The following is a 14,477-nucleotide window of genomic DNA, read 5'->3' as shown; positions in this document are numbered from 1 at the left end:
TGGCCAGCAAAAGCTTGACTTTAAAATGGACATGGTGTTTTTGCACAACCGCTGATCATGAGAACTGTTGTAATGGCCTTGATCATAGCCCTTGTGGGTAAGTAACCTGCAACTTTTAAATGACTTCATTTGCATGCATATCATAGCATATCATAATTTGACAAAATTGCCACTGTAGGACGTATTTAAATGAATATTACTCTTTTTCTGATATTTCAGCAAGTCAACATGTGAATCTTCGTAAGTAGTTAATCTCATTTTACTAGTGATAAAAGGATATTTTTCTACAGTACTGTATGTGTCTTGTGTAAAAAGATTTTTTGCACTTTTAGTCCCTGATTTGGCTGGCAGCCAGACCTATGCGTACAAATATGAGGCTTTGCTCTTCAGTGGTCTTCACCAGGAAGGTCTGGCCAGAGCTGGCATTAAGATCAACAGCAAGGTTTTAATCAGTGCTGCAGCTGAGAATGTATTCCTGCTTAAGGTACCAGAACTTTTATCCCAATCATGGAGCTTTTTTCTCTTACTGCCCTCACGTAATTGAAAAGAAGCTCAATGTTTTCCCAATCGTTTCAGCTCTCGAAACCTCAGCTGTTTGAGTACAGTGATATCTGGCCCACAGATACTTTTGTCGCTTCTAAGCTCACCTCAGAATTGGCTGCTCAGCTTCAGATTCCTATTAAGTTTGAGTACAACAATGGTAAGGTTGGAAGGATATTCACCCCTTCTGTGGTCCCAACTACCGTCATCAACCTGCACAGAGGAATTCTGAACATACTTCAGCTCAACCTCAAGAAGACCCAGAGCATCTATGAGGTTCAAGAGGTTAGACTTGCTGAAATTAAAGGTTGTATCAGCGATTTCAGGCCCAAAAACGGCTCAAACATAAATGATCACATTCGTCTAATCTTTCCTAACGATCCGCTAGCTGTCCGCCCCATAAGCAGGCCGTCCAAAAACCGCGTCTCTGTAGGCAGCCTAGGCTCTGAGATCTGCACACAAAAACAGTTGGTTTCACCAACCACTCAAAACCAAAATAAATAGTGTTCCAACCAATCACCGACAGGGGTGGGTGTTGTGAGGTTTTGCAAAACCTCACAACACCCACCCCCTGTCAGAGCCTAGGCTGCCTACAGAGACACGTTTTTTTGACGGCCATCATTTATGTTTGGGCCTGAAATCGCTGATACAACCTTTAAGTTTAATTAACAATAATATTAAGCTAGACTGAGCTGAGTCTTCTTTCTGATAAGGATGGAGTTCAAGGTATTTGCGAAACCCAGTATCTGATTAGTGAAGATGAAGAAAACAACCACACCATCATCACTAAGTCCAGGGATTTGACCCGTTGCCAAGAGAGAATCATGAAGGATGTTGGCTTGACTTACATTGAAAAGTGCACTGAATGTCAGCAGGTCAGGTCAAAAATGTATTTTTCTATCAATGCTTTAGTTTTCAGATGGGGGTCTATAAAGATACTTGGGTTTGAGACCTGAAATGATAAACATATAAATGTGTTTCTTTAAATATCAATATAATCTATATATTCTTGGACAGAGGGGAAAGAGTCTCTCTGGGGTTGCAACCTACAACTACTACATGAAGCCAACTCCAACTGGTTTTGTGTTTACTGAAGCAACAGTCCAAGAGATTCATCAGTTTACACCTCATTACGAGATTGGTGATGCTACCCAGATGGAAACTAGGCAAGCCGTTTGTTCATGCACTCTCATTCTGATTTAATTATATTTGTGTAAATTTTTTGTGTTTCATTTTCAAAATTTCAGACAAACCTTGACCTTTCTGGACATTATGTCATCTCCCATAATCCCAATCAGTGCTGAATATTTAGCCCGTGGATCTTTACATTATGAATTTAGCACTGAGACTCTCTGGAGTCCGATTCAGCTCATGAGAATCAGTAATCCACAGGCTCAAGTGAGAATATATTTCATATTATTATTTGTTATTTTTCATTTAGTATCTTTAACCTCATCTTCAGTTTTTCTTAATAAATAATAGTAGTATTTTAACTCTCTCCTTTTTGTTTTACTGGTATTCATCAAGATAGTAGATGCTCTGAATCATCTGGCAACCAAAAAACTGGAAGAAGTCCCTGAAGATGTTCCTCTGAAATATATTCAGCTCATTCAGCTTATGCGTTATGCGAGTGTGGATGCTGTTGAGGGAATCTGGTCTCAGTTTAAAACCAGACCAAATTTCAGGTACATCAAAGTCAATTTAACAGTCTGAAAAAGGTTTTTGTCTCCTTTTTTCAAATTCTCATCTTTACTCTAAGGAAATGGATCTTAGATGCTGTTCCTGCAGTTGGCACCCTAGATGCTTTAAAATTCATCAAGAAGATCTTCTTGGCAGATGAACTTTCCATCCCTGAGTTCACTCAAGTCCTTCTGGCCACTGTGCACATGGTCACTGCTAACTTGGACACCATTAAGATATACTCTGTGCGTACACTCATATCTGAAGATTGAATCGAACTTATTATTTAGCATGAGAAATAATGTCAGAACTTGTTCCTTAAATGTTGCAACCAACAAAGGGTCTGGCTTTGAGTCACAAAGTTCAAGAAACACCAGTTCTACGTGATGTTGCTATGCTTGGCTATGGGACAATGATTGCCAGGTACTGCAGTGATGCTCTTGAATGCCCAGTGGAGCTTTTGAAGGTAAAGACGATTCTAAATCAGGGATGGTTAACTTCGGTCCTGGCGGTCCTGGCGATTACTAGAAAGCTACAGGCTGGTGAGTTTTTATCAGAGTTAGAGATAAACTCTGCAGGACAGTGGCCCTCCAGGACTGAAGTTACCTATCCCAGTTTTAAATGATTTGATTGACTGTATGTGTGGATATGGACAACTTGCTGTTTTTCTTCTAGCCCATCCATGAGATTGTTTCTGAGGCGACTGCAAAGGCTGACATTTCAGAGATCACCTTGATTCTGAAAGTACTGGGCAATGCCGGTCACCCCGCTAGCATTAAATACTTCACAAAGTTTTTACCAGTATTTGGGACCCAAATACCTCAATTTCCCATGAGAGTTCAAGTGTGTGCAATTTTGGCTCTGAAGGCCGTTGCCAAAAAGGAACCAAAACTGGTTAGTCAGAGATTTTTGAGTCATGCTTCGTCATTCTGATCAAATGGGTCATAGTGTTTCTCAACTTTTGGGTACGTTACTCTAAAAAAGTAGTTAATTTCTAGCTACTAATTACATCTTCAACAGGGTTATTAGATTACTGTACAAATTACTCTTTCTAAAAAGTATTGCATTACTTATTACTGATTACTTTCTAAATCCCATATCAACCTTGACCAGTTGAACAATACAATGACAGACATGAAACTGCTCTTTTAAAGGGGTCATGAACTGAGAAATTTGACATTTCATCACACTAAAGAGGTCATCACACTGTAAGAATATCCTGTAGGTTTCAGAGCTGAAAACTTCCTTGTTAGTCCAAAAAACAGCTTTTATTGTAACCAAGCCCAGCGAGCGACTCGTTGTGGAATGTGCCTATCTATGATAAATAGGCCTCTGCAGAAAAAAAAAAAAATCAACGTCTACTTCACCATTAAAACTTTGGCCCCGCCGATTGGCGTGTTTATGAAATGATGAGGAGAGAAGAAAGATGCAGGATCAACTCCATTAAAATAACATTACCTTCCAAAGGATCCTAAGGCGAGGAATGTGGTTATTTATTTTCATCAATGTGAATGTCTCAGTTGAGCATTATTTAGGCTATTTGTATTCAGTATATTTCACTCTGGATTCTTTGGTAAATCAGACGCAATTTCGGCGCAGACTTTGCAAACAGACTTTTACAATATTGTCTCGACAGTATTGCCTCAACATGTTTTCGAGAGAGTTTCACATGCAATACTAGCTATTTCATATGCAAAGATGTTAGCCAATCACAGCAATGGGCGTTTACACTGCAGTCTCACAGTTTGCCCCTTCAAACAGAGCATTCAAATCAGTGGGCTAAAATCAGGGTGGGAAAAATGCCTTTTATTTCTAAATTATGACCATTTTTTATGTAAAAAAAAAAAAATTTGTACTAACATTATAAGTGCACCCCAGGGAATATTATAAAACAATAAAACAATGCAGTTCATGACCCCTTTAATTCTTTCGAATAAATAATATAAAATTACATAAATTATTCTGAACTGACCACAGTATTTACAGGGAGAAGTTACATTAAAAACATTCATTTTAACATTAGACATACATTTTTTTGTTAAATCCACATAATTGTTCTTTAGTCAATACAGTATTTAATGCAATTACATGTACTGTAATTAAATTACAGAAAAAATTAGAGTAAACCCTTACTTTACATTTTCAAGGGAAATAAATAAAATTACAGTTATTAATTTCTTAGTAACGCATTACACCCAACACTGGTTACTATATGCATCTCGCTTTGCATTTCAGGTCCAGAATGTAGTTCTGCAGATTTTTGTGAACAAAGATCTTCACCCAGAACTGCGCATGGTCTCATGGATTGTTCTTTTTGAGACAAAGCCAAGCTTGGGTCTGGTTATTACTCTTGCACGTGCTTTACAAAAGGAACCAAATCTACAGGTGGCCAGTCTTGTGTACTCTCACATGAAATCCTTGACAAGAAGCACATCCCCTGAGTTTGCTCTAATGTGAGTTTATTATTCACGAATATTTTTCAACATAGATGTTTAAAACTTTAACATCTAAAATCCAAACCTGTCTTTTTCAGTGCTGCAGCCTGCAATGTTGCCATCAAGATACTAAGCCCAAAACTGGACAAACTTAGCTTTCTTTACAGCAAAGCAATTTTCTTGGATGGTTATGAGTGTAAGAAAGTTCCGTTGATCTATCAATGGTGTTTCATGCCATGAGATGGTTTCCTCTGAAAACTTACTGTTTAGTTTTGTTGTTCAGCTCCTCTCATGGTTGGTGCTGTCGGTAGTGCTTTCATTATCAACGATGCCGCCACCATCCTGCCCAGAGCTGTTGTAGCTAAAGCACGTGCTTACATTGCTGGAGCTGCGGCTGATGTGATTGAGGTGAGTAGCTATGAAGATGCAGTACTTTTCAATTTTATTCATATCTTAAATGATAGTCCATAAGTCCATACTATACCTAATTTAAGTATTTTATTTCAGGTTGGCATCAGAACTGATGGAATTCAGGAGGCTCTTCTGAAATCTCCATTTCTGTATGAGGACAGGCAGTCCAGGATGAAACAAGTGCTTAAGACTGTAAGTGTGGCATATTATAAACGTAATTTATGCAGTTTTTCTTAACAGCTACATATATTTTTTGTCTATTTGTTATGCTGCAGTTAAAAGCATTCAAGGCCCTGCCAAAGAAGCAGCCCTTGGGCTCAATCTATGTGAAACTTCTTGGACAAGAGATCGCTTTTGCAAATGTTGGCAAAGCAGATATTGAACAGGTAACACAGGTGTATTGTAGTAATATAATTTCATATAAACTTAGGGTGTGTGTTCACACTTGGCAGGTTGGGTTCAATTAAAACGAACCCTGGTGTGATTGCTCTGTTAGTGCGGTTCATTTGAATAAGTGTGAAAACTGCCATCCGAACCCTGGTGTGCACCAAACAAGTGGACCGAAACCCCCAGTGGACTGAAACCCCCAGTGGACCCAAGTGGACTGAAACCCCCAGTTGACCCAAGTGGACTGAAATGCTTTTTTTTTCACATTTTATAAGCTCTTTGTGAGTTCTCAGATGAAAAATACAATCATTTGTACGCACATACAACAAGCCCATTTAGCCCAAAACACAGTATTGTTTTGAATGTTGTATGAGATCCGTTGCAAAATATATGCCATAATATGGGGCACCGTTTGTAAAGCGGCTCACGCTGAAAATAACAGCAACATTTTGTCACATTCAGAGGCGGATCTAGAAAGATATTTATGGGGTGGCGAGAGGGGGGCAGGAATTTTTGAGGGGTGGCAACATATGGCAGAAGTATATATACTGAATTTAAATCGCAGTTAAATTGGCCATAACTTTTAATTCGTTGCTGCCAATAGGGATGGGTATCGTTAAGGTTTTAACGGTATTACTACTCTTACCAATACTCCTTATCGATCCGGTACTTTAACGGTATTCTTATCGGTTCTTTTTGTTATATAAAAAAAAGGGGGAAAAAACTATTATGAACACATTTAATATTGCTTTATATTTTGAAATGTAAAATAAATATCTATAGCAAAAGAAAAAGCAATGCTTTAACAAAACAAATAAAACATGCATGTTATGCAGAAGGGTGCAGGCTTTTGTGTTTTATATTCAGAAGACATAGGACACCAAAAACAAAGTACAAACACATGGTCAAACAAAAAAAAGTAAACAATTAAACAAATATACAAATTATATACCCAGTGCTTTAATTTCAGTAATGTCGGCATTACTGTTCAGGAGTAATATGGGCTAAAAAGACATCTAATAAAGTCAGATTTAAAATAACACTGCATAGGTTATCATAGATTAAAGTTATAAAAGCCAAAATTATTCATTCAAGAGCTGCGACTGATTTTCTCTTTGGCTTTTGTTGTTTGGTTCACATTAATGGAGCAATCATCAGCAGGTTTATTAGACTGCTGCCCCTTTAAGACCAAATGCAGATCTAATCATTATTACGCATCATATTTTCTCCCAACTATTAAGACATAAACTGTATTTAAGTGAATAAACTGTTTAAGTGAATCTCCAAGACAGCCATTTTGACATATTTGATCGTTTAGATGTGCACACGAAGCCCAAAATATACGTTGCTTGTCTCGGTAGTTGAACTTTTCTATTGTAAAACAGTCAAATATAAAACAATAAATTCTACTTACATTTTACCAGACATTCGTTAACTTATTTAATCATTTTTGACATTGATGAGCTAGACCGCTGAACTTTTAGTCTTCCTAACAACAAACAGAGCGTTTCGTAATGTAGTGCATCAGAGCAGCATCAATAATAATATCAAGTGAATCTCTTATTTGCATCTTAAGTTTATTGCCAATAATAATGACAGGTTTGCGAACGTGAACTCGGTGAGCTCGCGCAAAACACATCTTCAGCACAGCGACTCATTTAAACGCCTCTGATTGGCCGATGTGATCAACAGACATGTCTGTGATTGGCTACAATGCTCAACGCTGCAAAAGCACGTCAAAAGTAGGCTACCTTCAATGCAAAGGGAAAAATATAAATAAAAATGTAATATGCACTGTTCATGATTAGGTAATCGCGGCCGCTGTAATCTTATTCACATTTGTTTTTCTGATTAATTGATTTGCTATGTGAGAAAGACAACTGAACAACATATTCGGGGCTTTACTAAAAACATTCGGGGCTTAAGCCCCCTTAGCCCAGCCCTAGCGCTGCCCCTCAATATTTTATATTTTTTATTAAGCTGTTCTTGTCTTTACTAAAATCAAAATTAGGCTAATCAAAGGGAAGAGTGCTCTTACAAATCACGAGGGAGCGATTTGACCGCTGATTTTGGCTAACGTAATAGACTCGCTGTTTTTGCTGATGCTGAATCGTCTTTAGCATACAATACATTCATTACAAATGTAACTTTAAGTTAAACGTGTGTTTAAACTACACCTGGGGAAACTCACTTCACCTTCAGAGGCTCTGTCAGCTCAGTCTAGTCGGGTTGCAGGACCACCGTACCACAGCAGACTTGCTGTGTGTGTGAGCCAGACTGAGCGAACGCCGCTCTGCACGTTTGAATCAGGGACGTACTATTTGAGAGGCAGGGGGGAGGGGCGAATAATACATTTAAAATGAAAAATTAAATTGTTCACTTTTGGTAAATGTATTGGACATAGTGGTGGGTTGGTTTTGTAAGTACAGTTTTTGGATCATCAAAGTTAGGGGGGCAGCTGGGGGGGCAAGGCTCTAGAGTGGGGGGGCACCTGCCCCCCCTTGCCCCCCTGTAGATCCGCCCATGGTCACATTTAGCTTCAAACAATGTTTAAAAAACTGGTATGAATTTTTGACGGTCACTTTTTAGCACATTTACAATATTTGTCAACTTAGAGATATTTTAAATAGTAAAATCTAAATATTAAATGTTACACCTAAATGTTAAATGGTAAATCTAAATCTAAATGTTAAATCTAAATGTTAAATCTAAATCTAAATCTAAATGTTAAATCTAAATCTAAATCTAAATGTTAAATCTAAATGTTAAATCTAAATCTAAATGTTGAATCTAAATGTTAAATCTAAATCTAAATCTAAATGTTAAATCTAAATATTAAATCTAAATCTAAATCTAAATGTTAAATCTAAATCTAAATGTTGAATCTAAATGTTAAATCTAAATCTAAATCTAAATCTAAATGTTGAATCTAAATGTTTCGGGTGAAACAAAATATTTAACTAATATGCAAATTCAAAATGCCGGTAACCGGAAGAGCCAAAATAAAAGCTTGAGGAGGTCAGTGTGTGTTTATACTAGCATGGTTTATAGTGTCAAATAACGAAAAAAAAAACACATCTCATCCGAGGAAATGGACTCTTGGACATGGATTATCGTGATAATAACTACCTAAAATAATAAACACGTTTGGAGAAACTGTATTTGAAGAGTAGGCTAGTGTAGATTTTATGAAAAGTGCGGGACTTATGACCTGTAGCCATAATAGCCAGCCACGAGGGGGCTCACTTTGACTGAATGTCATGTCATCACTCTGTCATCACTCTCTGTCATGTTCGCTTGCTTAAAGGCCATCAAGAGCCTATATCCCCGCCCGCCCCTGACCAGGTACGGTAATGTTACTGTCGTTCAAAATGTCCAACGAATCGGTGTTAGCCGAGAGCATCGGCAGAGCCGTCCTGGCGGCTATTCAAAATGTTTCAACAACGACAGCAACCGCCTCAGTATGGGGCGCTGTCAAAGTGAGCCCCCTCGTGGCTGGCTATTATGGCTACAGGTCATAAGTCCCGCACTTTTCATAAAAGTGACACTAGCCTACTCTTCAAATACAGTTTCTCCAAATGTGTTTATTATTTTAGGTAGTTATTATCACGATAATCCACGTCCAAGAGTCCATTTTCTCGGATGAGATGGTTTTTATTTGTTAATTGACACTATAAACCATGCTATAAACACACATTGACCTCCTCGAGCTTTTATTTTGGCACTTCCGGTTACCGGCATTTTGAATTTGCATATTACTTAAATATTTAGTTTCACCCGAAACATTTAGATTCAACATTTAGATTTAGATTTAGATTTAACATTTAGATTCAACATTTAGTTTTAGATTTAACATTTAGATTCAACATTTAGATTTAGATTTAACATTTAGAATTAGAATTAGAATTAGAATTAGAATTAGATTTAGATTTAAGATTTAGATTTAGCAATTAGATTTAACATTTAACATTTAGGTGTAACAAATAGTTAGATTTAACTATTTAAAATATCTCTAAGTTGACAAATATTGTAAATGTGCTAAAAAGTGACAAATTCATACCAGTTTTTTAAACATAGTTTGAAGCTAAAAGTGACAAAATGTTGCTGTTATTTTCAGCGTGAGCCACTTTACAAACGGCGCCCCATACCATAAAGCCTTTTTTATCTTTAGGTTCTGTGTTAAAAATTACAGTGTGAATGCTAAGTAAACCTAAATGTATAATTTTCTTGTTGGTCCTGACAAAAAGAACCAAGAGAACCAAACTACAAGTGTGAACACATCCTAAAACGCTGTGATATGAAATGATTTGCATTGTCTTCTAAAACTTTAAAGAAGAATGTTCAACATGGGGCTAACAGTAAAATTGTATCTACAGCTTACTACTGGAGGCTATATACAAGAGCTGGCAGGGAAAGCACTTAAAGCAATGCAGAATGGCATTGCTTTTAAATATGCCAAGCCTCTGCTGGTGGCTGAAGTACGTCGCATCTTCCCATCCGTAGCTGGTGTACCCATGGAGTTTAGTTTATACACCGCTGCTGTTGCTGCTGCTAATCTGAAGGGTAAAACAGTCTGAAAATCACAGTAGTCAGTTTAAAGTTTTTCTCTTTGGGAAAAGAGAAATACATACAGAAATGTACCTTTTAACTTCTTTCTTATTGCCATCATGTCCAGTCCAGGCTATTATTACACCACCTCTAACTGAAACCATCAGTGTTGCTCATCTGATGAAGATGGATGTGAAGTTAACTGCTGAAGTTTCACCGAGCATTGCCTTACAGACTTTTGCTGTAATGGGACTGAACACTGGCTTCATTCAAGCTGCTTCCATGGCCAGAGGAAACATCAGTACATTTTTTCCTCTAAAAGTGGAAGTAAAGTTTGACATCCCAAATGCTAATTTTAAGATACAGGCCTTTCCTATTGTACTTCCGGTGCATGCTGTGACTGCACGGTACAGAATATTTTGAGTAGTCCTTCACCACTGTCTGGATCATTTCACCACTGTCTTTCTCATAACTCAATTAGCATTTTGTGCTTCTTGTCTTACACTAGCTTTGAAACTTTGGTAGCAGCCAGAAACATTAAGGAGGTCAATGCAGAGAGAATTACACCCATTGTACCAGAGGCGGTAGTTGTGCAAAATTCCCAAGAAACACTTACCTCCATGATTTCACCTGGAGATTTGGTAAGATACTGTAAAAAGATATACATACATGTTAAAAAAGAAAATTTCTAAGGATTTGTTTTATTCATCCAAACAGTCATCTGAAACCGTTAACCATTTGACATCTGTCAAGCCACCTGCCGAGGAACCTGAACTGAGGACTATTGTTCCAGTTCACAGAACTCTTTGTTCTGTTGTACCTCACATTGGAGTCAAAGCATGCATGGAGATTATGTCCTGTAATGCTGACTTCATCAAAAACACCACCCTTTATAACATGATTGGAACGCATGAAGTACATATTAACATAGCTCGAGGCAAGTATCTGAAATCAAAACTATATAAATGACATCTTCAGAATTTGTCCAGACCTATATTTGTTATGGAAAATGTTATCTTATAATTTATTTATTGATAGCTGATGGTCCTGCTGTTGAGGGACTAGAGCTAGAGGTCCAACTGGGTCCAAGAGCTGCTAAACAGCTCCTTAAAGAAATCAACTTTGTAGACACAGACACTCCCAAGGTCAAGATTCCATTCCACCTGGAGGGTGGACAGAGGAACAACAACTACAGGTTCTTCAACCGTAATGTATTGTTTTCCCCTAGAAGCACCAGCAGCCGGAGCATTAGTTCCAGCAGTTCTGTTCGCTTTTCCAGCTCTCATCTGTCCAAAGTGAGTTTTTTTCATTATCACAAAGGTAATTTCTAGATTTTTTATTTATTATGCCACCCACACACTACACAACTTTCAAAGTCGTTAGATTACTGTTCTTTTCATACTACACAACTATCATATGCGATGTCATTTCCAGTTAAAACACATTTCACAATACAGGACTTGGACCCAGACAGGTCTAGATATTTAACCTGCTAAATTATTCTATAATTAATTATTTTAATTATAATTAGCCTAAATATCTCTCAGGCATCTGCCACCAATCTGCGCTTCTCTCAAATAGCGTCTTTGGCCATTCAAACACAGTGATCGTCACTTATGTGAATAAGCCTCGGATTTTGGGCTTTTGATGGTGATCTCCATCAACTATTGGCGAGTGGAAAATCAGGGCTAAAATTGTGTAGCGTGTGGCTGACATTAGAAAATAAATGACAGAAAAACAATAATTTACTGAAGTCAATGTTTTAGTGTTTTACTTTTAAAACTACATTTTCATTCTCGATCACAAGGAACTCTCCAGTGGACAAAGCAGTGAACGTTTTAAGGTTGTTCAAGAGGTTGTATGACATAGTTCCCATCAGCATATCTTTCTATTTTTAAAACTTTTTTTTATATCAATTAATTGGTAAATGTCTTTACATTGCAGAAGGCTAGATTCATTGGGGACTCAGTTCCTCCAGTGGTCGCTATCATTGCACGAGTTGTGAGAGTTGATCGCAAGTTGTTGGGGTACCAGTTTGTTGCTTACCTGGACAGATCCACCTCAAGAGTGCAGATCATTGTGGTCTCCATTGCAGTGAATGACAACTGGAGGATGTGTGCAAATGGCATTCTGCTGAGCATGCACAAAGTTGCTGTAAGAAATTTGATGAAATCGGTTTAGGTTTTAGTTACCACTTTCTGTTATGTTAAGGGTATACAATCTTGCTCCTGGATGGCCAGTGTTGTGTAGAGTTTAGCTTCAACCTGCCTAAACACAATTGTGTTTAGTAATCCTGTTTAAGTGGGATTGGAGCCTAACTCTAAAGGATAGTGGCCAGTACTGGACAATCTATCATTCTACAAAATGTGCCTCTATCTAGGCAAGGATTGTCTGGGGTGCAGAGTGCCAACAATATGCAATTTCCATCAACGCAGGGATTGGCCACCATGGTTCAAGTCCTATGGCCTATCTCAAAGTGAAGTGTGAGAAGGTGCCCAGAATTATTACCACCTATGCCAAGAGGTTTGGTTACTCTTCATTTCGCAAAGGTTACACTTCATAAAAGTCAAAGAATAAACACATTTTTATTTTTATTTCCTATTCAAGTTTGGCCGAATACATCCCTGGTGCAGCTCAAATGACTGGATTGGCCATTAGCTATGAAAAAAACACAGAGAGACAGATTGAACTGTTCATACTTGTCCGAACTGAAAGGACCATGAACATCATTATTAAGACCCCAAAGGTAAGCAATAATCTAATGATTGGCTTACTATGCCTTTTTTTTTTAAGCAATTTATGAAATGTATGAATTGCAGATGACCATGTCGAAGTCAAACTTGGTTCTTCCAATCACTTTGCCTTTTGAGGCTGTCCAGGCCTATCCAGAAGAAGATGTCATGAACATAATTCGAAACCTTTATACAGAGGCTAGTTCAGGTTAGTAAAGTGCAATAAGCGGCCTTTCGTTTTTTGTAAATTGATCTTTTTTTTCTCAAAATGTTTTGTTTTTCTCACTGTTTAGCTAAATGCAGTAAGGTCAGAAACAACTTGAATATGTTTAACCGTAGGGTATACAACTATGAAATTCCCCTTTCCTGCTACCAAGTCTTGGTTCAAGACTGCACTTCAGAACATAAATTCGTAGTTCTAATGAAAAAAGAGAATGTCTTTGAGCATGAAGACTTAAACATTAAGGTGTCAGACATGTAAGTCCAGCTTACTGATATTACTAGTACGATTATTCAAAAGCAACCTCACTGCAATATTAATATTATTAATATTAATATTATTTCCTTCCACAACAGTGATGTTGACATATACCACCAGGAGAGTACAGTGAAGGTTAAAATGAATGGAATTGAAGTGCCAACCAAGAATATTTCTTACCAGCACCCAACAGGTTGAAGTTCTCTCCACATTAATTTGGTATACAAGTCTGTTGCTTTAGCAATTACATTTTTAGACTTGACATGCAGTTAGAAAAAAAGTTTGATGAAGTATTTCAAATGCATTTTATGCAATTAAATATAACGTTTAATGGGATGCTGGTTAATGCCTTGTGAAGGAAGTCTTGGTGTGTTCTCCTGTATATTTATTAGGCTTTTTTTATGTAGGAACCATACGAATTGAACAGAAAGGTCAAGGTATCGCTCTCTATGCACCAGGCCATGGTCTTCAAGAGGTCTATTATTCCACTGACCAGTGGAAGGTAAGACATAACTTGACAGACCAGAAAATGGGGTCATTCTATGAAACTATTGACTTTTTAAATTTTAAACATTCAATCAGACGTTTAAGATCTTGTCTTGTGTTCCCCTGTGTTGTGTTTTAGGACTTTTACGTTTTTTCTGTTCCTATTGTTTCTGTGTTCACTGCCTATATTCAGTTCCTGTGTTAGGTTTTGTCATCCTTTGTAGTCCTTTTGTTGATTAGCTCCCCTGTTCATTAGTCTTGATTGTTCCCAGGTGAGTCTTGTTATTTTTTTTAACCCATGTGTATTTATATCCCATGTTCTTTGTCAGGTCTTGTCCAGTGTTGGCTGTTTCATTGATGTGCTCAGTTTTGTTCCTTGTAGCGCTGAGATTTTAGTTCTGCTCCTGATGTTCCGTGCTTTGCTTTGAGTTTGAGTTTTGAGTTCTGTAGTTTGAGTTTGTGCCTTATTTTTGTAAATAAATAACACACTGCATTTGGATCCGGCTCTTTGTCTCTGAGTCTGCTCAACGTTACAGAGGGAAGCGCTCCGACATTGTCACAAGTTGGTTGCAATAATAATGAATGCAGGACCTAAACGCAGCAGTTTAACTTTTATTTACACAGAACCCAGAAAACAACAAGGGGCGGCGCCGGCAGTTCAGGGAGTCAAAGAGACCCGGTAGCTCGGCTCAGCCACTGTGGCCAGGGACATATAGCCATATAGCTTATAGTCAACAGAATGTTCAAAAGGGACCATCAAAATAAAGTGTTACCCATTTT

General features: G+C 37.7%; 1 protein-coding gene across 1 annotated transcript in view; it reads left to right on the top strand.

Moving 5' to 3' along the window:
- Window position 1: 1 nt before the first annotated feature.
- LOC311295635 (vitellogenin-like) overlaps window positions 2–14,477 on the top strand; it is a 28,575-nt gene continuing 14,099 nt past the window's right edge. Inside the window, exons 1-29 of the mRNA XM_084417102.1 lie at window positions 2–97; window positions 220–240; window positions 333–484; window positions 577–825; window positions 1,254–1,415; window positions 1,558–1,706; window positions 1,788–1,938; window positions 2,068–2,225; window positions 2,300–2,465; window positions 2,561–2,686; window positions 2,896–3,114; window positions 4,456–4,673; window positions 4,754–4,851; window positions 4,939–5,063; window positions 5,163–5,258; window positions 5,342–5,452; window positions 9,830–10,016; window positions 10,129–10,408; window positions 10,510–10,642; window positions 10,719–10,938; window positions 11,040–11,296; window positions 11,809–11,856; window positions 11,946–12,155; window positions 12,382–12,524; window positions 12,609–12,747; window positions 12,821–12,941; window positions 13,027–13,210; window positions 13,310–13,404; window positions 13,619–13,713. Coding sequence (XP_084273228.1) covers window positions 58–97; window positions 220–240; window positions 333–484; window positions 577–825; window positions 1,254–1,415; window positions 1,558–1,706; window positions 1,788–1,938; window positions 2,068–2,225; window positions 2,300–2,465; window positions 2,561–2,686; window positions 2,896–3,114; window positions 4,456–4,673; window positions 4,754–4,851; window positions 4,939–5,063; window positions 5,163–5,258; window positions 5,342–5,452; window positions 9,830–10,016; window positions 10,129–10,408; window positions 10,510–10,642; window positions 10,719–10,938; window positions 11,040–11,296; window positions 11,809–11,856; window positions 11,946–12,155; window positions 12,382–12,524; window positions 12,609–12,747; window positions 12,821–12,941; window positions 13,027–13,210; window positions 13,310–13,404; window positions 13,619–13,713 — 4,353 coding nt within the window. The 5' untranslated portion in view covers window positions 2–57. The remainder of the gene's footprint in view (window positions 98–219; window positions 241–332; window positions 485–576; window positions 826–1,253; window positions 1,416–1,557; window positions 1,707–1,787; window positions 1,939–2,067; window positions 2,226–2,299; window positions 2,466–2,560; window positions 2,687–2,895; window positions 3,115–4,455; window positions 4,674–4,753; window positions 4,852–4,938; window positions 5,064–5,162; window positions 5,259–5,341; window positions 5,453–9,829; window positions 10,017–10,128; window positions 10,409–10,509; window positions 10,643–10,718; window positions 10,939–11,039; window positions 11,297–11,808; window positions 11,857–11,945; window positions 12,156–12,381; window positions 12,525–12,608; window positions 12,748–12,820; window positions 12,942–13,026; window positions 13,211–13,309; window positions 13,405–13,618; window positions 13,714–14,477) is intronic.

The sequence above is a fragment of the Rutilus rutilus genome, assembly GCF_951802725.1.
Source record: "Rutilus rutilus genome assembly, chromosome: 8".
NCBI lineage: Eukaryota > Metazoa > Chordata > Actinopteri > Cypriniformes > Leuciscidae > Rutilus > Rutilus rutilus.
The sequence above is the reverse complement of the archived record's forward strand: the minus strand, read 5'-3'. Positions and strand labels throughout refer to the sequence as shown.